Source organism: Trachurus trachurus (assembly GCF_905171665.1).
Source record: "Trachurus trachurus genome assembly, chromosome: 8".
Taxonomy (NCBI): Eukaryota; Metazoa; Chordata; class Actinopteri; order Carangiformes; family Carangidae; genus Trachurus; species Trachurus trachurus.
In genome coordinates this window covers 14,983,198-15,008,608 of record NC_139905.1, presented here as the reverse complement: position 1 = coordinate 15,008,608, position 25,411 = coordinate 14,983,198, and the positions used below count along the sequence as shown (strand labels likewise).

The 25,411-nt window shown below is 40.0% G+C and overlaps 1 protein-coding gene across 1 annotated transcript; it reads right to left on the bottom strand.

Annotated features, from left to right (window-relative positions):
* Positions 1-13,533: 13,533 nt before the first annotated feature.
* On the bottom strand, positions 13,534-20,320 carry LOC310989365 (transmembrane protein 235). The gene is made up of 4 exons (XM_083976401.1): positions 19,925-20,320; positions 18,730-18,807; positions 18,256-18,393; positions 13,534-15,145 (listed from the first exon to the last, which is right to left on the bottom strand). The coding sequence occupies exons 1-4, from the start codon at positions 20,091-20,093 to the stop codon at positions 14,901-14,903; spliced, it is 630 nt and encodes a 209-aa protein (XP_083832527.1). The 5' UTR covers positions 20,094-20,320; the 3' UTR covers positions 13,534-14,900.
* Between the last annotated feature and the right edge of the window lie 5,091 nt (positions 20,321-25,411).

Sequence of the window (25,411 nt, the reverse complement as noted above, 5' to 3'; positions counted from 1 at the left end):
ACAACTTCACATTTTGTTTTTGCATCAGTGTGTAATAATTGGCAAGGTTTATTGGCAAAATCTGAATATAGCTACTACCCATGAATATATTTGTATAAGTGTATAATCGCTATAAAAAAAAATTGTTTGGTTTTCGTAGCCTTATAAGTCTTCCTTTATAAAAGGGTCTTGCGTCGCCATCTTGCACCGCCATGTTTGTACGGCAGACTGAAGGGAAAATCCAGCCAGCCAGAGAGCACGTTTGCTAGTTTTGCGTGCATAAATAAACCAAGAAGAAAGAAGGAGTAGGAAACAGCAGACATATCGTGAAATTGTTTAGATCATCACCTCATCGTTCCATGCCTCTGAAATACTCCCAGTCGTCCCAGTCAAGTTTTTTTGTCCTCTGAGGCCACTGCCACTTTACCGACGGAAGGGGTGAGTGCGAGCGAGTGAGCGCTGCAAACTAGAATCTGAACGCTAGATATCACGGTTTTACCTGCATATTACACACTGGACCTTTAAGATATTACACATACAAACATATTGCATTTGGGAAGCTGACTGAAGCAGAACTAGCTGTGTGCATGCACTGGTGACACTGTCAGGGGCCTGAGTGTTTTCTTGATTAAGACTCAGGTATTTTTTTTACTTGAATACATTATGCAGATTTAGCTTTTGTATTCCCTGTTCAAACATTCTTGATTTACTTTTCAAATGTGCTTCATTTATAGACAATGTGTGTTTCCCATGTGGGAGCCATAAAAATACATATTTATTTTAGATTGTAGATAAGCTGCTTTCCCACAAAGAGACCTTCACACATGAGCATAGTAAAAAAAAAAAAAGTAAAAAAAATTTACACAGAATAACTTGCTAAATAGCTTGTGAAATTAGGGAAGCAAGGAATTACATTACACAAGGGTCCTATAATTAAAAGTAACTCTGGCATCTGTTTCTAAACAGAAAACTGCCTGAACATTTAAGATACATGTGGGAAAGGATCTTCAGTCATATTACGAAGTTAGACACGGACTAGACTGAGTATACAACAGCTGTAACACATTAGGTATAGTAGCCTAGCTATCAAGAGGGATTTTGCTTCTATAACTGGTGTGCTACTTTTTTTTTTAAATAAACACTACTTTATCATTCTGTTGCAATGCATTACAGTAGGTCTTAGATTATACACTTTCAACCAGCACAACCGTAAAGTTACACTAAATGGATATCAGTGAGGTTTATGCATGCAAACACTGCATGTGTGCTCAGGGTGTGCAGCTTGAGACTGATAACTCACAACTTCTGTGGAAGCCGTATTACAGTGGTCAGTATTGCTTGCTTCAGTTTTCTTTGTAATCAAGACAGTGCCTCTTATTACTAAGAAGTCTTTACTGTTGCCATTTCCCTTGAAGCTAATTTGCCTGCCATATCAAGGTATTATGACATGGTACTTTAGAAAGATTAAGCAACACTTTGGGATAGGTTTGAATTCCTACTGGGTTATAAAAGGGCATGTGAAAGTTATACAGAATGAAACAAAGTGGAAGTGGAAACTGTGGGATTTTATGAACATAAACATTTTTTTTTACACACAAGCCATAAAAGGACAGTGTGTTGAGGTGTGTGAAATGTAGATAATAACCTGTGACAGCAAACATGGACTCCCACGAGGCGAATAGCAGACAGAACTGTGTGGCATTCAAAAGCATCACAGTCACAGAGGAAGGCCATTCATCAATACAAACAAGCTTATGGGAAATACAAAACAAAAGAAGGATGAAAAAGACAAAAAGAGAAAGAGCGAGACAGACAGGTGGGTTGTGCAGCTGTGGAAGAAAAACCGGCCTAGCACACATGCACATAAAAAAGGGAGCAACACTCCTCTCTGACAAGCCATCCAGGACTCTTTGTGATGCAGGATGTGGATCTGTTATTCTTCTCTTAACTGAAAAGGCTGACCGCACCGTTGCTATGGAAACCAGGTGACATAGCATGCAACACCCTTGCTTCCCGAGCAAGCGGTCAGGCAGCCTTATGTGGAGACCACGGTGGCTGACCCTGAGCAGAGCAGATCGTCAGTGACGCAAGCCAAAGCCCTGCGTTCAACCAGCTGCTGCTATTGACTCATTCAAGCATTTCCAGTCAAATAAGCACAGATACAATCATGCACACAAGTCTATAAAGATAAACGGACAAATGCATGCACACACACACACACACACACACACACACACACACACACACAGAGAGAGAGAGAGAGAGAGAGAGAGAGAGAGAGAGAGAGAGAGAGAGAGAGAGAGAGAGAGAGAGAGAGAGAGAGAGAGAGAGAGAAATGGAGAAGAACAGGAGAAAATATTTGGGACAATGTTTTGAAAACCTCTAGCTTGAATATAACAACCTTTTCAAGGCTGTTTAACAAGAGTATTTGTGCCTTAACTTGACTGCAGAAAGAAAGAATGAAGTGCTACTCGAGGGCCAGCAGACACTAAATCAATTTGTCCAATTATCAAATCATTTAGGTCTCATGTGCAAGGTCTCAGTGCAACATCAAAAAAAAAAGGGAAAAAAAGAGCCAGAGTTGTGCAAATTGATTTTTCCCCCCACTTTTTATGGGTGACTGGTGTGTTAGTTCAAAATGAGTTATAGCTCGCATTGTATTTTCCAGTCACTGAAGCATAGGACATGTATTTTTTTCTGTATTGTTTCACATTTTATGGGCAATGACTTCAGAGCAGGCTGAGAAACAACTTGACTCGCTTGAGATAAGTAATCTAACACAGTGAACACAGAAGTGGAGTTGGGTTCTACTTATTTATTCATTGTCTATGCCTGGTATCAACGTTGACATGTGTCGTAGCAGGATATGTGCTGGAGTATTATACAGTATGTTAGTGTGTATTTTTTTCCCCATGTCATGTTTTTTTGATACTGTCACCTCTCTTCACTTCAGCATGGCATACTTGAGATAGATACACTATGACTATAAACTATTGGGTTAAATGACTGTGTTTTGATGGATATCCATTGAGCACATTTTTTTTTTCAATGATTATGTGGGGATGATGTGGATGATGTGATGCGGAGAAAGAGCTGCTGTGGCACAATGAATGGGCCAGACTCCATTTGTCCTGCCAGAGAAACCCAAGCTCCTCCGGTCTTAGGTAATGCCATAGTGTGGGTAGATGACTGCACGAGTGGATCAGATGACAGCAGAGAGACCAGGGAGAGACACTTCCATTTTTAATCAACTCACTGACACACACATCCCTCTGTCTCTCTCTCTCTCTCTCTCTCTCTCTCTCTCTCTCTCTCTCTCTCTCTCTCTCTCTCTCTCTCTCTCTCTCTCTCTGTCTGTCTGTCTGTCTGTCTGTCTGTCTGTCTGTCTCTCACTGTATTTTGACTTTCTTACATCTGAAAATAGCAATAAAGTCCCATCAAATAATATCCTGGGCATACAGATCATGCTGCTTTATTTTGTCAGGATGGCAGCGCAGTCTCAAAATTAGTTTCACTTTTATCATCTATCAGAAGCAGCTTCAAGCTGAGTTTACAGCACAGAGCAATCTACTGAGCTTTAAAAACAGAATGAAGAACTGAGAGATGCTGTGCAGGGTAGATGAATGAGAAATGCAGAAACAGAGAGTGGGTATGTAGAAGATAATTTGTTAAAGTTGATGTGAGATGAGATAAGAGTTTATTTCTTTCTCCTTTGCCAGTACTTTGCAGCATAAATGCATAAAACCAGTGCATAACAGTTGATATTAGGCCTCTTCACATTGCATTGTGACTGTAAAAACATTCAGAATGCAACAGATTTGACAGTCAGCACTGTGTAAGTAGTCGTACCATACATTGTGTGTGTGTGTGTGTGTTTGGTTAGATTGTATCTCGATAATCTTGATTTGTTTTGTTTATAATTGTCACTTCAGTATGAGGATGTAGTTTTAGGTTTAGGAGAATTATGGTTAGATTTTCCCATTTCTGTCTTTGTAGTTCCCCCTCAACAAGAATGTCAATTTATAATCAGTGGGTGTATGAGCAGTGTCTAGTGGATTGTATGACAGCCGCTCATTTCACCTACCATGTATCAGCTATTGGTTTTTGGGTATCAGCTATTGGTTGTCTGTGAGTCTTTTGGAAGTCCATATTTCCTGTCAGTTTCATGAGAAACCTCACAGATGTCAATGATAAGTTTGATTCTTACTCTATGATCTCATATTTGGCAATGTTTCTTCAGATGAAATGCATTTTGAGACATTTCTGTTGAATTTTATTTTGGTCAACCTGAATTTTACATGTTTTTTGTTTTGTTTTTGTTTGACTCTTTAGTGCAACTATTTCCATTAAAGTAGTTGGTCAAAAAGGTCACTGTGAAAACTCCTCAATTGTAACAAAAAGTACACTTGAATTTCACCAGTATGCACCTTGTGTTGAAAAAAAAGTCCTTTATTGTGGAGTTAACCTTAATGAGACATTGCATCAGCCACCTTTCTGTTTACCTCTTGTTGTGGCTGTCGGTTACATAACTCCCTTTGCATTTTGAACTTCAAATGAATCCCAGCCACCTGCCTTAATAAGGAACTGCATGGAATTTTGTCAGTGACACAATATAGATATTAGGTCAACCATTTCCTCTTTCCTTGTAACGAGACAAGAACAACAGGTCTGGTGTTTAACTTGCAGTAGCAGCAGATGACTAGTTCCCACCCTATCAGTACGAATTTCACAGAAAGTCTGACTGTTAATGATTACCTTCTAAAATAAAATGGCTCATTTGTAGCTGAGCTTGTGGTTATGTGTGCATAACCCGAGGTGACCTTTTCTCTGAAAGCTTGGACAGTTCAGCTCTGCGCTGACAACTGTCTCTGTTTTTGTGTATTTCTTGTGGACCCCTGTATTGATGTTGTAATATTTCAGCACCAAGGAGTTTTTCTCCAGACAAATAAAATCGTTGAATTCAGGTGAAACTTTCTTTGTTTTCTAGTAAAGATGGATGACACAAGAGAAATAAAAGCAGCAAAATGTTGGACAGATGTGTGGAAACAAGCTATGAAAAAAAAAAAAACTTTGGCATTCAACATTCTTTACTCCAGCACCTGGTTGCAATATGGAGTTCATTTGTATCAAGCTTGCGACCACCTCATCTAACCCAAATCCAAGCTCCCGTCTGTTTTCATTGGAAGATAGCGGAGACATGAGGAAGGGAGGGAGTGGAGAGAGGTTGGGTATGTGTGGAGGGTAGGATGGTTGGCAGGAACATCAACAATGAGCTCATGTTAGCCCTTCCCATTTTGGCTTGACTTCTCCTTCAACCCCCACTATGAGCTTTACCGTGAGGCGTTTAGGGCCCCTTTGCTGAATCCCAATGGGAGGGACCTTAGTGGAGGGCACAGGCCGAGGGGATTAAGATGGAAAAGGGCACATAGTGACCATGCCACAGTGCTGTTTGTTTTGGCAGCAAAGCCGTGTCTACGGGAATGAGCACACACATCTCAGCTAAGCTAAACTGATGGTGCTAAATCCAGAATGGGATCTCTGCAGAAATAGCAGTCAGCAGATGTTAGCTGTGTAAATGGAAATTAGTTCCATCCTTGGAAACACTGCATGATTGCTTGTTTGTTTACCATGCAAGTGTATGAGTCAGAGCAGCTTCAAGAAGGAGATGTTGTTCACCCGAACACCACTCACACACTAGCATACACAGCACCAAAATGTGGGCCTTTGTTCTACCCCCACACGAACAGATCAAAGCTGGGTCAAAAAGGCATTTCAAAGGCTGGACAAAGGACTTTTCCTCCTACAAAACATGGGTGTTGACATTGTCCACACAAAGCCCTACAGTAGTCAAGATCTTTTGCAAAAAGAACAAGGAGATTGAGACCTACTTGAACTGAAAGACAACAAATCCTTATACACGGTTAGTGTCATAAAAAGCGGGATAAGAATATGACTGCAAGGTCATTTGAGTGCAATATGAGTTTGCAAATGTACAGAAAGGCTTAAGATCAGATAGCTCATTGGCTCCAGTGATTATCTTCTGAATGCACATGCAAAACCTCAGTGAAGTTATTATTATTAATGCAAAGAGCTGGTATTCAAAAAAAATAAGTGTTTGCATAGATTTTTGTTGGAGACTGCAGGACCTTACTGTAAAACAACAGAATAGTAGGAAACAGTGCCAACGCCCAGCCTGGCCTTACTGGAAGCAGTGCCCTCTGTGTTACCTTGTGACACATGTATGTCACTTTGTGCCAACAAGGAATAATTTAGTGCCTGGCCTCGGGCCAAAAAATGATTACATCTTGTAGCAGATGCTTCATAGCAAGGTAACTATAGAGGGAGTTCCTACAACAAAGGCGTCACCTGCACACCTTTCCAGGAAAAGTCACTGCTGTGTTATTATAGATTCTTGATTACAGAATTATGACATGAGTTTTTATGTTTTGGTACACATGAAAATAAGGGAGAAAAATCAAAATAGGCCAAATACAAATGCCACATTAATTAATAATCATTTTCGTCATGATTTACTGTAATTCCACACTTGCAAAGTAATGAACACTATGGTTTTCGACAGCGCCAAAATAACCCCCAGCTACTCTCCCTCAGTGTGTAACAACATAATGAAGGATGGAGGTGTGTATTTAGTTGAAGAAAGACATCATTTTGTAGCCTGGTACAAACTCTGGGTTGGCATCCATGTCAGTGACGAGAGCAGAGAATAGGAGAATGCTGACACCTGGTGGATGATGGGATACTACTCCACAACACTGCATGTCCATCTGGATGATTGATTACTCGCCTTCAGGCTCATTGCATACACAGTGAGCTTGTGATAAAGCTTGGGAAAGCTCTTGCTTATCGCAAAGAAACCATTAGGACACATTTACCACTGTGTTTATTGTTAATGGGTTTGTTTGTGGGCTACTGCAAGATTTCGGATATTTTATTTATTAATTAACAAAGATTCTCCTGCTCTGCATATTTTCTACACATGCTTTGTTTTTCCATTTTCCCTTTAAACCAAAGTACTGTAGGACCCTGGCTAATGTAATGTTACTCTGCCATTCACCCATGAATGCTGGGTGAAAATGTTAGTTAACTACTAGATGGGCTATCATCATGACTTTGGTGATATTTCTTTATTCCTCACGCATCATCAGGTCAAACTAAGAGACTGGAAGAAAGACTGTTGTTGAATTACAATGAAGGTGTGTATAGATCTGTTCGTTTCAAAGCTACTTTAATCAATGTTTTATAAACAATAGGTCAAATGGATAACTTCAATGTCAAAGGTGTCATTCACAATGACAAATTGACCCAAATTCATTTCTGCAGGGTGTTACACTGCCCTGCAGATTATTGTTTTGGTTTTATTTGGGCTACTTGTGCTCATCAGTTGTTGATTCAGTGTACAATGGGTAGCTGTATTCTCAGGAGAGGGTCTTCACACTTTCCAGCATCAGCTGAAGTCAGTAAAAGTTCAGTGAAAATAAATTGGAGCATTTAGTGCCTGAAAAGTTAGGTATTTCCCTCAGGATTGAGTGGCTGCTAGACTTCCATTCATTGTATTGTCAGAAACACAACTCCAAATGAATTCTGTTGTCTTGTGCATTGTGGATTGACTATGTAAATAGCCTGGGTGTGTTTGACATGTACCATCTGCTATGTATATATGGTAATTTTCTTCCTTTTATTCAATTTGCATGAGCCCATGTTGTCAGTTGAAATCGATGTTTCTCTCCTCCTAGAGTCATATGGGGATTCACACATGACTCAGCTAAGGAAAGGAAACATGTTGTCACTTGATCAGTCATGCCACAGGATTTCTACATGTCATTATTTTTCACAGCAGCCCTTACTGCACATCACAGCATAAGCTGCAGTTACTACTGCTTTCTTTTTTCTTTTTGGCTTTCAAGAATTCTTCCACAAAGACAATAGCCCTGTTCCCACTGCAGGAACTAGTCCCTGGTTCCTCTATGCCCGTTTCGACCGCAGGAACCAGGAACCAGGAACAAGGAACCAGGAACCAGGAACCAGGAAGCAGGAACCAAAATGTAGTTCCGGGGAAGTTAAGTTCCCCCCAAAACGGCCCTGGTTGGGGGTAGGTACTTTCGAAAGGTTCAGGAACTATGTGGGCATGGTCTGTGCACTGAACATCTCCGATTGGAGGAGCCCTCATGGTACCCGGAACAAGAGCCGCTCCAGGCGCTTCTGTGCATGCGCCATTTTACGACAGGCAATGTACTGTACTGAACGTGATTCGCTCCAACCGACAGCGATAGCAGTAAAGCAGCTAAAAGCGGTTTTGATTCCCACTGTAGAGCTGTTACCACATTACTTTATTACGTACGTTTTAATTTTTTTCATGTGAGAAAGTAACCCTTTAGATTCCCAACATGTGGCCTGTTTGGAAGTTTGTGGTCGTGTACGTTTTTTCATGCACGTCCGTGGCGTCTGCCGTAAAGTGTTTGTTCATGCCATGGTGCGGTTAGAAAAAAAGGGAAAAATGTGGGCACATGCACAGAAGCGGTTTGGAATGGATCTTGTTCCGGGTACCGATCGGGCACTGACATAGCCTCTTCAATTCCAGCTACAAGCCCACTGCTTTGTTTTTTGTTTTTTTTAGCGTGGATTTGATCGATTTTTCCCCCACCAGATATAAATTAATTATTAATTATATCGCCATATTCACAACATTGTGGAAGAAATAAGTTATTGTCTTCATTACGTGACCGAAACATGGCGATGTGATTCCCACCAGCCATGGGGGTGTTCACAGCGCAGGGCCGATCACCACCTGACGGCGGAGGAACAGACTCGGTCCTGGTGAGCCACAGGTCAGCCAGACTGAGACGCCTCGTCTGCCTCAGCCGAGGGACCTCACACTCCATGGCGGGTGGCTGTGCGGCACGACGTGGTGTTTCTCGAGACCTAAGACCAGGCTGGCCGACCCACCGTCCGATGGATCCATTCTGTTCCGTTCCTGATCAGCTAATTAGGCTACATTTAGTGATTTGCATAATCTCCAGACAACAGCGGGCCACAGGAACCTTTTAGTTCCGGGTATAAAGGTTCCTGGAAACGCGGCTCATGACAAGCTTCTGACCCTCTATATTTAGTGGAAATTTCCTCCTTGTAGGTTTATATAAGCTTAGTCAGAAAATGTCATGAGGATTCAGGTGGCAACTTAAATCAAATTAGAGGCCACATGGTTTATTGGGTTACCATGACTCCGGAAGGCATGACGCCATTACAGCTGCAGCCGCCACAGTGCATGATGTTTCCAGGCAGCAAAGGACATGAAGCCTGTTTCTCACTGACAATTTTCTCCATGCTATCTTTGCATTATTGGTTGGCTTCATTTAACCTTATTAGCCTCACATGGACTGTGGTTGCTGGCAATTTGGGTAGCGCAATGAAGGAAGCTGCACAGCTGAGATAAGGATACATTTGGCTCCAGCAGGAACAATTTATCTTTGTCTTCTGAAATAGACCCAATACGGCAGAGAAAGTGGAAGGGAGAGGGTGACAAAGGTGGAGGAAAAATATGTCCATTTATGCAGCACTCTCCCGGACCTCTCTCTGCTTTCCTTTCTCCTGGGTTATGGATGACAGCATTGTGGAGCTTTCATCAACAGGAAGTGGGACTATTCTATTCAGAGAGGGGAATAAGTGATCCATCTTACCATTCATTATGTTTGTTCTCTCCACTTCTGCATCAATCTGCCTGACTGATAATTTATTTTCACATTATGCACTAAATGATTTCTTTTTACAAACTTCTAAGCTGCCAGGGAAGCTGCTTCTCAGCGTCTTCCTTCTCAGCTGAAAGGACAGAGATACTTTCAAGACAGTTTTTCAAGAGCGAAAACAAGCTTATAAATATACATTCCACATACTAGATTTTTTTGTATGGACTTATTTGAATGCATATACTGTATAATGCATTTATTCAGGCATTCTATCCATTGGCCACCAAGTTTAGCTGTTTAGGGTATAGTCAGCTGGGATAGCTGACTATACCTGAATAGTCTATATTTTCAACAGAGGAACTAAATCCATCACATGTTCAATTTCCTGAGTGATCCCATTACCATTGGTGCTCGCTGAGCAGAGGACAGGTCTAATTAACTTTTCAAGTGGCTCCCAGGTAGAGAAAACACATCTTATTCACGTTCCTCCTGGGATTGAGTCCCTTCTCGGTTTATGAGACCACTCAATCCTGAGACATCAGTTCCACACACCCCTTGACTGCAGTATTAGAATGAAGCAATGTGATTTGTTGAAGTGTCCGAAAAGGCTAAAGATTTAAGCAGCTACCACAACAGGGAAGAAAGATGGTTTGAATCAGAATGTGGAGATGAAAGTGTTGGCGAATTAATCACCAGGACTCTTGTAACCCTTCTTTCCTGCAAGGAGAGGGTGTGAAAATGTGAGAAAATTAGCTGTATAAGCTACATGAATCACTCCATGCTCATTTCCAATAAGAATATATTAAATAAATATAACTACAATTACATAGTCATAGTGCCATAAAAAAGAATAAGAACATGAAAATGAATGTGGAAATATAAAGATTGTGCTCCTATAAGTCCTTCTTCCATGGTTCTTTTCCCATCATGTACACTAAAAGCAAACCTACACCACATGATGCAGCTATGAGAGCCTACAGTACTTTATAAATATTATTGGCTCAGGAATGCAGATACACAACACAGCTTTTCCTGGAAATCCCAATGGATCCGAATGTGATGAATGCCACCAGCAACCTAATATCCATGATGACATTTAATTTAAAAAATGAAAAAATATCATAGGACACCATTAAAATGAACCTTTCTCACACCTCTAATAGCAGTTCTTAATAATCTTGGATGTGATCTACTAGTACATCTACTAGTTCATTTTAAAACTTGTTTTTCTATTTTTTTCCAATGCACTGTTCTTTCATCTGCTTTCATTAATGGACACTCCATCACTACTAATACAAGATTGATGCCCGTGAGGCAGTCATATTCAGGTTTCTGTAACATTCTTAGTGTATCATTATGATGATAAGAGATCTATTGAATGAAAGCCACAACCTGATTGCACCAAGTACAGTTGCAATACAGTTACCTGGAGTAAATCAATAGATGATTGTATGGCTGAAACTGGTACTGGGATAATCACTTTAGAAATTGACATGGTTTCTAACCTTTGCCCAGTGCAATCTTTTTTGTTTTTCTGTAAAATGTATGTTGTATGACTATATATATAAACACATTAAATTCCAATTCACTCCTCACTGAGTGTTGATGGCAACAAATAGAAAAAAAAATGCACATAATAGAGGGTACAATCACAACATTAGATGCACGAGCAATTTAGCTTAGTATCATAGGCTGTGCAGAACAGGGTGTTCTCTGACAACAAGAGGATTGATTTATAATGTATTGATCATTACATGGGTGTTTTTTTTAATGATTTCAGGGGAAAAGTTTTGAGTGAGATAAGTGGTTCTGACAAAATAAGTTGTGATAAATTCTTAAAGCTGAGAGCCTAGAGGTTGTCCCAGTCAAAAAATACTGCACTCTGCCAAGGACAAGGCCACAAACTAAAGAGTAATGGCCTAGCACCAACTTTGGTGTACTTCTGCCAGAGCGGATTGAATTATTATGTTTCATAAAAGTTTAATAGGATTTCAGCAGGCCTAATATATAAAAGGAGGCTGCAAGACTCAGTCACTGTGCTTTGGTCTTTCCGTTATAGCTCTCTGCACTCTGTACCAGCTGAGAGAGGATTACTGCACAGGAGGCTGCCGAACAAACAGCTGAGTGGACACAATGTTTCATGGTTTGGATTTTGATTCACAGGCCGAGTCACATTAAATCATGTTGCAAATCACATTTAGGCAAAGATACGCACACAATTTAATGTAATTTGTATCTAGTCAGTGTGTAGCCTTGCCCCTTGACAGTGCAGTGCAGTTTAAAAGTGCATTTATTGCAGGCTCATGTCCTGGGGTCAAAAATACCACTTACTACACTATTAGTGGAGTGGATCTCACATTTTGGCTTCTTAAATATTGCACTGTAGACTTTCTCTGAAATGTGAGCATCTTTAAGAAGATATACAGTATTTGTGGTTTCAAGAACCATAAACAATCTCAGTCCTCTCCCATGCATGCTTCTCTCTGGGGCTGGAGCAAGAACAGGTCAGAGGCTCAGAGCCTCACGCCCGATTGGTTGCCTTTTTTTTGAGTGATTTAATAAAAATATATATTTAAGATAAACACAGAGAAACCAGACCCTGCAGTTTTGGATGGTCAGTCGAGTTGGGGTGTGGGGGGCATAGCTGTGAGCAGTTCTGACATCTCAAACCCAAGTCCTGACAGCTTATTTTAAGACTCTCTGGATAAGACTTATGTATTTTTCGGTGGACTGAGCTCTTGATACTTTCTCAGTATCAGTTAAAAATCACCTTGAAATCATTCCACGACGTGTTAAATAATTTTGTTAAATGACAAAATCATCATGCAGCACATCACTGCTGTACATCCAGTCATTGCTCATGAGTCACAGTGCATGGGTTCATTCTTTAAATTTCCTGTATACACTTCAGGAACACTTGCACTATGCACTGCTGATCCTTCAGCTCTACAGAGTTGTCAGTGAACACAAAAAATAATAGAGATATCACAGCAATCATGAACAAACAAATCCTCATTATATCTGTGTCTAATATCATCTCCTTCAAACACTTTCTCTTCAACTCTGCATTGCTGCTCACAGCTATATTCTTACCTGCAGTTTGCATAGCAAATACAAATTATGCTAAATTCAATTACATGGAAAACAAAGCTAGTTAAAAAACAAATTCTTGTGAGTAAATTCATATTAAAAGTACAAAAAGAAATGCCTGCATGTCAGTGATGTTTGTGGATTCTTAAGCCCTTTTGTACTGAGCTGGCTAAAGTTTAATGAGTTCCCTGTGGAGTTTTTTTTCTTTTTTTTAATTCTCTACTTAAAATGCAAGTGCCTGTATGCTTTGAAAACCAGCATTGCCCTTGCTGCCTTGCTATCTCACCTTTTTTATTGGCACCTCCCCACCTTTTACTGCATGTTACACAAAAGGCAGTAATGTACTGAATATTAAGAGCCAGCCTCAAAAGCTTAACTGTTGTCACTGTGTCTCCTACGACTCGAATGTGCCAATACATTTTGGAATGCATGTATCGGCAGTAGTGTTAAAACATTGGTCAGACACGCAACACTGTGTGGCTATTCTTTACACAATTGCTTTTCTGTCCGGCCTGAATCTTGGTGCGCTTCATTTATATTCAGAGGCATTCCATTTAACCTGAGGCTCAGTCGTAGTCAGCTGCAAGAGTGGGTTGCAAATAGGAAATACACGGTGCATGACGAGCACATCCCCATGATGTTGTAGATGTTCCTATTGTCTGACAACACAGAACACTTGAGGACATCGATGAAATTTAATTACAGACTCAGAGCTTCTCATTGATATTGATCAATGTTCTCTTTTTTCTGTTACCTCTTTACAGTATGCATTCATGCTATTGTACAACTGGATGGATGTTTCATTGCTTTTCTTTCACAATAAACAGAAAAACAGTTATGAAAACATAAACATGGTCTTGTAATCATTATGAAAACAGAACAACAGCAAGAGTAATACATTTGTGCCACTGCACAGAGCTAACCCTATCTTTACAGTGCTTTTTTTTAACTTCCAAGTGCAGAGAGGACACATCTCATGTTGGACAGTGCAGACAGAAAAGTACAATATCTAGCTATTACTGCAAAGCAGGCAGCACGTACACAGATTTTGTATTGCTGAAAACAGCTTGCAGGATCCCCATGAGTGCACTTACTTTAACTCTGTTCCCATGATTAATGCATTTACCACATGGTTGGGAAAAGAAGGTTGTTAGCAGGAATGACAAACGAACATTTTTGATGTTTCTCTAAAAGACATGTAGCAGTGTCCACATCAACCAAATGCCTGCTTTTTAAAAGCTGTGCAATGCAAATGATCCCTGACAAAAAGGGGACAACAGGACAACAATAAAGCAGCTTGTTTCTAGAAATACTAGAAACTGTTCCACCTCTCATTTTGCAGAGCCTCGGGGGGAACAATTGCTTGCTGCAGAATCAGCAGTGTTTTCACTTGAAAGAAACACCTTTGACATGCATTTAAATACAATATAACATATGGGTGAAGCAGAGGTAGACACGTTCCCCTCAAGTCAATATATAGCATGCATCAAAAGGGAAATTATCCTGTACAACTTAACGGCTCATTTAGCTTCTGTGCATACTGTATCACAGGGCAGAATATTTGCATTTAACTTGTGCGTAAAGCTTTACATTCCAAGACACATCTCACAGAAAACATATCACTTAATAATAAAATGTGAACCCCTGACTGAGTTGTCTCTCCAATATCATGGTAGTTATTGTAGTTACACAAATGTACTGTATGGTTGAAATTACTGTAACACACTAGATAAAATCCATTCATTAAAAAAAAAAACTAATCTCTGCAGTAATTACTCTGTGAATGGTAGCCCTAGTTTTTAAAATGTATTTCCATGGCCACATCTATAACACCATTGTAGACTGGGACAATGGACAGAAAATAATACTGAGAGGATGAAAGATAGCAGACGTCACACCACAGAAAACAAACAGTTGTTCAACAGTGTTACTGTACTTGTTCCAGCATCTATGTGTCTATGCTTGCAGTTACGTAAAGCCAGTTTGCATCTACATTTTGTTGTCTTGTTCCTTGACCCACTTGTTGGATTACAATACTCTTTTAGGCTATGTTTAACTGTACAAAAAAAAAAAAAAAAGTAATAAAGTACCATGGAACCTGTGGGCTTGTAGCTTTACTCGCGAATCAATCTATAACATGGCGATTGTTACACCAGAGTCATAACGTCCCTTCATTTGAGATATGCTGGCAGCCAGCATGAGCAGCAGGCCAGTGGCCACCTCCAGGCTGTATGAGAGCCAGGCTATGGCTAAGGAGCAGCCGAACGACGTGTCCACGTAGGCCAGGTTCTCGGGGGACACAGCCTGCTTGAAGTCCTCCATGGCCTGATTGGAGTATTTGATATAGATGCTGACCCCGGACAGCGTGAAAACACCTGTTGGTGCACAAAAACAGGCAGATGGTACCACTGGAAAAGCCCTCCTGATATCAATGCATTCTTAGTACTCGTGATATGAAAATGAATCCATCTTGATGAAATGAAATGAAGAGCTTAAGCACACACCATAATCATCGTTAACCACCTTTTGCAATGAGGTCATTAAGGTAATAATGCATTAAGCAAATAATCTTTTTACAGCCAGATAGCCAGATTTTCTTCACACAATTGAGTGGATAGTAGTAGATGGCAGAGACTACCTGTTAGCTCATTAATGAGAAACAATTAGTATAATCTTCAAGCATTAATGATTTAAAACCCTTTAAAGAAAAGCAATTTTTATCATTCATGTGCAAATTATTCCTGCAAGGTGCAATCACGTTCTTTCTCTGTGGCCCTGAGTGAGTGAGGAGGCTATGGTGGAAGTACAGTATGAAGCTTCAGCTATGGGTTTTGATTTCTACATCTCGCACATACAGACGAAACGTTACCCCCATCAAGTGTCACAGCGAGGCAACAACATCAGTAACGTGCCACTAAATATCAACAATAAATAAATATTGCAAATGCAGAGTGTTGCTGTAAATTGTATAGTATGTGCAATTCAGACTGACCTTTCATGCGTCACAGCGGGAGACACAACCACTACTCACCAGCACCGTCTCCTATATAGCAATTAATCACTTTTATTTACAGATCATTTTGAATAGCAGTGAGCTTGTCTCATTGTCCATCAAGTACAGTATGTGCTTTGCATGAAGGCGAACTAGAGAAGAAAGAAAGAAAGTTCTGTAGACTTTCATACATGTGCAGGCAAGCTGCTTCTATATATAGACGTATACTTGTTAAACTACTGTGATGATTGCAGTCTTCTGGGGGAAAAATGAGAACTGCTGTGTGAGAGCAGGTACAAATGAGCACAGCCTTTTGTTCAAATGATCATTATTCCAACATGGGAAAGATTTCAGCTGACATCCATTTACTTTATGATAACCTGATAGAAGGGATACTTTGCTGTTACATCACCTCGCCCAGATTATAGAAACAGGGGCGAGGGCAGGAACTCACCGGTGACCAGGTCTTAGCCCACGAGGCCTGAGGAAATTACATCAAACTACCACCCTAAGGTGACAGGCATTCATCTTCAATGCACTGGGTGACGGGGACCCTGATTGAGCTAATCTCTGGTGTTATTGGGAGAAAACCTCCCATTAGGTCTCATCCATAGATGTGTTTTCTAGTGTGCTCACCTAAAACATTTCAACAATTTGAAGGGAGTGTTTTGAAATCAGCTTCACTTGCCGAGTCTGAATTAAGGAAGAAATATATACTGTGGATGAATGATGGAAATGTTTTTTTCTCTCTCACATTTACAGAGGCCTGTCCAAAAAAGACAGATGCAAGAGCACTGCAGTACGTGATGTGAGAGTTCACAGTGGGGATTTCAAAGACATATTGATAGCTCGACATAAAACCACTGTTTGGATTCACCATCTCTCATTCTAAAAATTCCACGCTCAGAAATAGATAGATAATGCATTAAGGAATAAAGCAGAACAAAATATTGAAATCCATTATCTGATTGCTTATTTTTCAAATATCCAGCATAGTACTCGCAGGTCCTTTGAAGTAGAGATGTGGACAGGACATTCACTGCAAAGCATGAAATGAGCTGTCTCTACTGTGCAGCACAAGAGGCTGGGTCTGTCAGCAGAGAGGGCGAAGAACATCACGAGACCTTCAACTTCTGTGACAGATCCATGCATTCACTCTCAGCCTTACCCAAAGAAAGATTCGGATTCGTTCCTGCATTATTTCTTATATATTGTATATTATTTTGTGACCACCCAGCAGCTGAACCCATCAGAGTCAAGGAAACAGAGCAATCTTTTGTATTGCTTTATGAAAGTCTGTCCTGCTGTTTAAGGAACCAGCTACGTCACGGCCAAGGTCAAAACAAGGACATTTTGTGCTCACTGTTGGCTTTATCGTGGAGCACCTGTTCAGTTGGTTCCATTCATAAATCTGAGCATCCAATCCTCTGTTGTATGGTCTAAATCAAAAGCAGTTGAACGTTTCAAAGACAGTTACAATCACACTTTGGCACAATGTCATCTATAAGGTGACTGTAAGGTTGAATTTGAGAGGACAGAGTATAAGAAATAGGTTGTCTATTTACTCACAATCAATTTCTGCAAAAACAAACAAAAAAAACAAAAAAACATGATTGTATTATTAAATGAATAAGGCAAGAAAGGTTATATTGATGATTTCACAGGGGGAAGTCTAACTGAATTGTTCAATCAGAGACAAGTTCTTTGTGGCACTTCACTTGATCAGCAATCACTCTACCTGCTGTGATCAATACTGGGAACGTTTGCTGTCTAAAATGATGTTCAGGCGCATAAAGAACCAGATTGCAATTATGATTTCTTTTATGCAAATTTGACTGAGACTGGGGTGAGGAAGTCAACTATTATCATTCACAGCATACTGCGGCAGTGTACCATCTGGAAAAAAGATGTCAGAACTGACTATAATTGCAACTGAATGGCTGGGTTCAATTACAAAGTGTCTTTCAAAAATTTCTGACAAACAGAATGAATGCAGAGACAAAAGTGTCAGACATGTCACATAAGTTTAAAAGTGCTTTGTGAGTCTTGTTTCCTTATTTTCATCATAAAATCCCCATCACCACAGACTGAAAACAAATGGATCATTACCTAACGCCGCAACTCAATTAAGTCAAATGGGGCTGTTAATGTCCACACTGAGATATTTCATGTGTAGCTGCAGCATTTTCTGGTCAACTCCAGGATATCATAGTCAGCGTAGCTGTGCAGTTACACTGTTATATCTTGATATATGGAGTGAGCCTCTCGCTGTTGCCTTCAGTCAGGAGTGAGTGGGTGGGTTTTTGTAAATAAAGTAAAAAAAACAAACAAACACATGCACTGGCATGAAGGTGAAGTGCTATCCACACATTCTCTTGAGCTGTACATTTTTACACACAAAGCAATGCACTTCAGAGCAGCTAACACAGAGAGGAAGAGGAAAAACAAACAGACAAATACAGAGACAACAAAAAGAAATCTGTGTAGACTCACTGCAGAAGAGAAAGTATATTGCTGATCCAGCCAGCAAGTTGGGGCTGCAGGCCAATGAACTGACAAGTCCAAAGATCCAGCCAAACACCAGCAGGACCAGGCTGAGCGGCAATACAATAACCACTACTCTGTGTAAGCCTGCAGACACAAATGCACAGCATACAATCACACAGAGGATGCTGCACTTAGATTTTAAATGCTGTTATTTTCTGGTTTTCATTTTGACTCTCAGTGTGGTATGAAAATACATGTCACAATCGTCTACTTTCTTTTCAAACTGTGAGAGCTAGAGGTTTAGCCTTTTTTTATTGATAAAAATTAACAGATTCACATTATCCTGTGCAAAATGACCGCATTGCTCAGATTTTGTCTATTTATGAAAGCCAAATTCCTTCATGGCCAGAAACCACTTTCTTCCTTAAAAATCAATTTAGTTAGCAGCACCTACCTTGGCTGATAAACAAAGCCACTCACCAAGAAGGTGCCTTTCTTCCTCTGACAGCCAGGATATATTTGCAGTGAAAGAAGGGATGACAGAACTCCTGTTTGCTCCTGAAAATGTCAAGGGAAAAGGTTACATATAAAAGGACCGTGTGGACCAAGCCAGAGGATTGTGAAATATTGGATACCTGCTACCACACAATGTGATATTTTGTCTTTAAGTATAGTACAAATACAAGTATATGTATAAAAAAAATTACGGGTCTCTCTGGGGAATCTATGTTGCAGTTTTGCACCTTGAATTTGTGTTAGTGCCTGTTCCACTTTGTTGGTATACCACAGGTGAGCACTGCTTGAACAGCCACAAACACTATGTTCACTCACTAACTAGCTGGATTATGGTGTGCCACTGTAGCAACGATTTGGTCCTCAAACTGTGCAGCCAACTAGCAGATACTATTGCAGCTGTGTTGGAAAAAAAAACAAAAAAAACACAACATTTTCTATCTGTAACCTCTTGTGTGTTCGCCTACAGCTGTTTGAAGGAGCTGAAACTGTTGCTACAGTTACTCAGTGGAAGAAAAGTGGATATCATGGATCTATTATTGCACATTTACACAACATCTGTGGTCCATTATGCTCGCTGACTGAAGAATGAAATTCTAAGAATCTTATTATGGAGTCTATAATTCTGCATATGGCTGTCTGTGCCATTTATTCCCCTGAGCAAAAATCACTGGGATGTCACCTCCTCTGTGCCTGAGTGTCACAAAACTAAGAATCACTTGCACTCAAGCCCTTCACTCCCCTATGAGTGGAGTGATGAGGGGAAAAAAAACATTAGCTTCTGCCACAGGCTGCTGCTGGTAATCGAAGACCGATGATCCATGAACAATGCACTGCAGGAACAATGTAAAATCTCGACTGCAAACTCACGGTACCCTTTCCTTTTCCGCATCAGAGAAAATTTGCACAAGTCAAAAACATGCCTGCAATTGCATAGCGAATAAGGTACTCAAGACAATAAGCCTTACATAAACTTTCTGTGCATTTTACGCACAATATTCATGCGACATGATAAAACCTTCTTTCATTTAACCAGACGAAGAAGCACAAAAGTTAGGAAAAATAAAAAAAATAAAGGCTGCAATTTTACAACATCTAACACCTATATGGGAAAATGGTTTATACACTCAGAATAAAAGCAAATACAAAATGAGAGACATACCTTCATGAATTCTCCACAGTCCTGAATGTGAACTCAGGTCTGGACCTGTGTAGTTGGGTTTATTCACATCGATGATGTACCAGTAATCAGTCCCAATTGCCACAGCGAGGAGGCAAAAACTGAGCAAACCTGTGAAGCCGGCAGAAAGAACCACCACTCCGTACCTCATTATAAACGGTACGCACGCCAAAGCGCATTAACTCCAATATTCTGCGAGGGGTTTCTGTTTTTTTCCTACACTGTCATATCCATCGACTCTCCAAAATGTACGATGCGTAAAAGCTGTCCAGTCGCATCCTTCCCTGTAAAGTACTGGTTCCCCATGTCCAAAATGTAGTTTGATCAGAAATGAGAGAAGATAGTACTGTCTTAATTGTTTACAGTTCTTTTAACGAATCATTTAATAAACAAAAATATGAGATAGGAGGGGTGCGCGTTTCTCTTCGCCATTTAAAAACACATCCATATCAAACTGTGTCTGACCGCAGCTGTGGCGCTCCTGGATTGATCCACAGTGTCTAGCTGTTGAGAGAACACACCACTCTTCCGGTGCTGTGTTTCAGAATAAATCTTTGACCATGGAAGGCTTGGAGTAAGGGCGCGTGAAATGTATGTTTTGGATGCAAAACAATCCGCATCCGGGCATAGTCTAGTCAATTCTAACACTTGACTTTGTTAAATGTAATTCAATTATCTGCCACTTGTAACAGCTGTTGTGCCAGACAACTATTGATCCGACCCCTTCATTACCTTCATCACGGGTTTAACTACGAGGTCATACCAGACTTGATAAATGAATAACACTTTTGTGCCGAAAAATATGACAAAATAAAAGTCCATACCTACAGTTAAAAAGGCATTGGAGAAGTTTGGCTAGCATGGCGCGTTTGTTGGCCTACATCAAAATGTAATTGATTAAAATGCCTTTCCGGGGGCACTACACCTGATTTACCGAAGGAGTTCAGTAGGCGGAGTATACTGACGTTTCTGTGTGGAAAGAAAAGCCGTTTTATCGCTGTGTTCGCGTTTGCGGACTGGATGTCATTTGTCGAATGATGGTGACGTAAAAATAACGAGACGACGAAGTGAGGAGCACCTGAAGACAAGCTTCATTTAGCATGAAACTCCAAGGTAGGCCATGGTTGATAGTTTCTTTTGTGGCACTATCGTTCATAAAATAAGTCGTGAGAGCGCAGCTTTCAAACACAAATGCACTGACTTACAAGTAGGCCTTTTGAGCTCGGACACTGTGTGATAGAGCCTTTAGTTCATCCTCTTCCACTGTTTCTTGTAAAACTACCACGTTTCTCTCTCAGGTTGCGTGGGGACCAGGGGGGGAAAGTAATTTGGGCCAAAAAATCAATTGGACTGAGGTCTGGACTCTGACTTGGTCACTACTTCAGGATATTTGGATGCTATTAGGCCACTGCATGTGTTAGATTCTTGGCTTTGTTGTGTTGTGTTGTCTGACTATAAAATGAATCCTCTTTAACAAGCCCTGTTGTAGACTGGACTTGGTTTTACCTTTTGTATTGAAAGTCATTTGGTGTAAAAAAAAAAAAAAGCAGTGTAAAAAATACCTCAAAACAACAAGACTGAGGATATATCGACACCCAACCTTTTAATATTTAAGTGAGGTGCAATTCCACACTCAGGTTTGCACATGGAAGGTGAAATGCCAAGTCTAAACTTATCCAAAGTTGGGATGTTGCTTTGTCTCTGCATCGTCATTTCACTGCTTGATACGTCTATGCTCTGAACAAACAGTGAACCACCAAACGGGTGATGTTTGTCAGATGATTGAGTGTCTTACAAAGAAACTCAGGGTTAAACTGGGTTTCTACTATAGAAACAAAAGTTCTTTCTCCTTTAGTGTGAGAAAAAGACTGATTCAGGCAACTTTCGTATCAATACTTGACCACGGTGACATCTTATACATGCATGCAAATCTCTCCTCTCTGAAAATGTTGGATTCGGTTTAGATTTGTAGCGGATTTAGGTTTTCGTACTCATCATTGTAGTCTTTATGAGAGTGTTGGCTATGGCCTTCTCTGCACAATCGTAGATGGGAACACTGGTATTGTTTTCTTTAAGGCTATCCTGTGTGACTTGCCTTCTTATTTATGTTCTCTCTTGGTTCCTAAAGTCAACAGCAAAAGCTGTAGTCTCAGATTTGATAGATTGATAATGTGCGCTATTCCTCGTATGCGGACTGTCTTTGGTGAAAGTGCCTTCAAAGCATTCAAACCCTCGTCCTGGTATAAATTACAGAGTCATCTTAAATGTCTTGGTTAGCCCAATCAACAATCTAACACACAAAGGTGATCAGTTAACAAATAGCTACACTATGTAAAACAGACTGACTCAAACAATTATGCAGTTATCAAAATAGTTGTTATACTGTACAGTATGTGCTTGTCATGAAGGATTAATATTTGATGGAGTAGGTTACTTGTTGCAGCTTATTAGTTAAATTTGGTTGATTATTTTTGGCATTGCGTTACAAATTGCCCATGCACACAGCATGTAATCCTATGGAGGTTATAATGTTCTGGTTCTATTTGTACATTTTTAAAGAGGTGTTTATCATTTTGCTGCATGTTTTTGTAGTGGTGAGGAGCTTCAATTGTTATGTTCACTTTGTAACGGTGACTCAACAGCTCAACCCTCATGATGGAGGCTTACATTGTGGTACTGTTGTATTACATTGCACTAGTTTTAGCTAGTTGTGCTTAAAGCAGATATCAGCTTCACGGCCGTTTCGGCTAATGCTGCGTTCAAGGCAGGCTTTTGAAACCGTAAGTTACAGCTTCAAGTCACAACTACGACTTGGTAGCGTTCCAGGTAACCCGTAGCTCGTGTTTTTACCATCCTGTTGTCTGTGAAAGTTCCCTATAACGGCCACTCGTAACTTCCGACCCGTGAACTCGTACCAGATCGAACTGGTATGACTTCACAGGAAAGAAAAACACAAAGTACGAGTTTCTTTGAACGCACCATGAGTTAGCAGCCCCCGCCCTTGTCAGGCATCAATTGGTCCTCGTGCTACGTCACCACATTCACGCGCATCCCTTGGCTGCACACACAGCCCTTCATGCCGTTCTCTCTCCTCATTGGATAACACTTGTATCCCACAAGGAAAATTTTCTCCTCGGGTTACAGCAGAGCAGAGTGACGGAGAGACTCGTGTTTAGGCTGAAATACTTCATGTAAGTGATTGCTGACGGAAAATAGGACTATTTAGGACTTATATTAACCCTTAGATGCATAAGTGGGGTCAAAAATGACCCCATGGCTTGTTATTCTTCAAAATCTTTGAAATTAAAAGTAATTATAATTTCATATTCCAGGTATTCCTCATAAAACATGTTTGTGACATGAGGCCATTTGTATTTTAAAAAAATATTTCATTAATTTTAAGAAATTGCAGTTTTTGCATCACTACCCCACTCTTCCATAAGCGGGGTCAAAAATGACCCCAAGCATTTCCAATGGAATTTCCAAGGAACCTTTGATTCTTATCAACACTGACTGGCAGTATACTGTTACTGTCCTATTTACACATCTGATGTCCGTAGTCTCACCACCCAGGAGGTCATTTTTACACAGCAACATACATGTAAGTATTATCTTCATTTATGAACTTATTTTCCACATCCATGACTTTTCTGTGATAGTATAACGTTAATATTATTGTCATCAAATTAGCCTACTTTGTACTTCTTACAAAGTAGTTGTTGTTACAAAGTAGGCACTATTTACAGTAGCTTAACTGCAAAGTAATGTTAGTACTTTGATGTTAGCTAGTTTAGTAAGGTAGCTAACATTACTGCATTTGTTGTGTATTGAGACTCCTAATATATCTATAACTTCCTTGTAATAAAAGCTAACCCGTTATACGATTATTGATTATTGATGTGATGTATGTATATATGGTGTGCGCACGTGCGTGTGCGCATGCATGTCTGTGTATTTACATACATATTACATATTATATTTTACATATTTATATAAATGCACAGACATTTACTTACATAGCTATGTATTAATTTATACAGTAGTTTTGTGTGCCATTCAAACATTGTCCTTTTTATGTTTTCTCATCTAAAGTATCATGGCTGTTATAGGAGGCCAGCTAGGATTCCTGAGGACCTTGCCTGACAAGTGATCCTGCTGCACAGTGAGAAGAGAGAAGATGTTTGTGTGTTTACATATGTGTGGACAGTGTTATGGTCCCCGGACCTACTGAATGTTCTCTGTTCCTCCATAGTCAAACAGACAGACGGACACACAAACAATGGATTTTGACATTTTTGATAACTGATTGATTGTTTTGTGATCAAATGTGAATAAAAAGTGATAAATGAACATGTCAAAAATGAAATCACTCTTTTGTTGACCAAAATATAATGAGAATCATCATCTTTAACCAAAATTAAAGACATTTATTGCAAAAACGCATTGATTCTAATTGGGGTCATTTTTGACCCCACTCATGGAAGAGTGTAGGTATTGGTAGCTCATGCATCCAAGGGTTAACAAAAACATTCCACTGATATCTGCTTTAAGAAAGTGGCACCTGAGTAGAACTGCCCCTGAGAGATTTACGTCACACGCTGTACTTGATGTGTTTGAGTGGCGCTGTGGCGTTGTGGGACAGTGATGATCGGGCATACGTCTACACTGCTGGAACAATGTGCTGTTCAGTCCTTATGTTTTTGTAACTATGCTACAAGATGTTTTCAGTCGATAGAGAATAGGATATAACCAAGCTCTTTTCTGCAGAGGTTGCTACTGTCAGTCAAAAATGCAGTCACTAAGGCTAGAATTACCACTTGGACCTCACTGTGGCAATTTTCACAAATGGCCTAATTTGATGGATCTGTCAAGGTCCGCTTAAGCATTGCAATATTGTGAAACCCCTGCAGGAGTTGAGTTGCAGATTTTCAGTTTTGCCTTCACACATATACATCCACTGTGCCATGTGGGGAAATCAGATCAACAAACAACCATGCATCGAAGTTGAATGATTACTAATCTAATTTCTGTGTTTAGTGCAGAGTGCAGAGTTGAACCCCTGACCTCTTTGTCACATGCTGTCTGTCTTTGGGATAATCCATCATTGTTATTGATTGAACATGCAGTCTTTTATAAGAGGTCTTGTCAGGTCTGAAATAGGATTGTCTTCTAAACAACATAGATTTATGTCTCACAAACACAGACAATGATTTCATATTGTTATTTTTTATTTTTTATTTTTTTAACTCATTTTGTTTTAAAAAAGACAGACTGGTCATGAAGCATTTTGGAAGGGTGGGGGGTGTTCTAATTTACAGTGTTTATCTGTGGAACAGTACAAAGATACAGGAGGACAGTTGGCTGTGATTATAGCCTAGTTAAACTGTAGAAGTAATTAACGATCAGACAGATGATCCCTGATTGTCAGCATCTGTTTAAACTCCGAATCCAGACTGTACTCTATTTCAA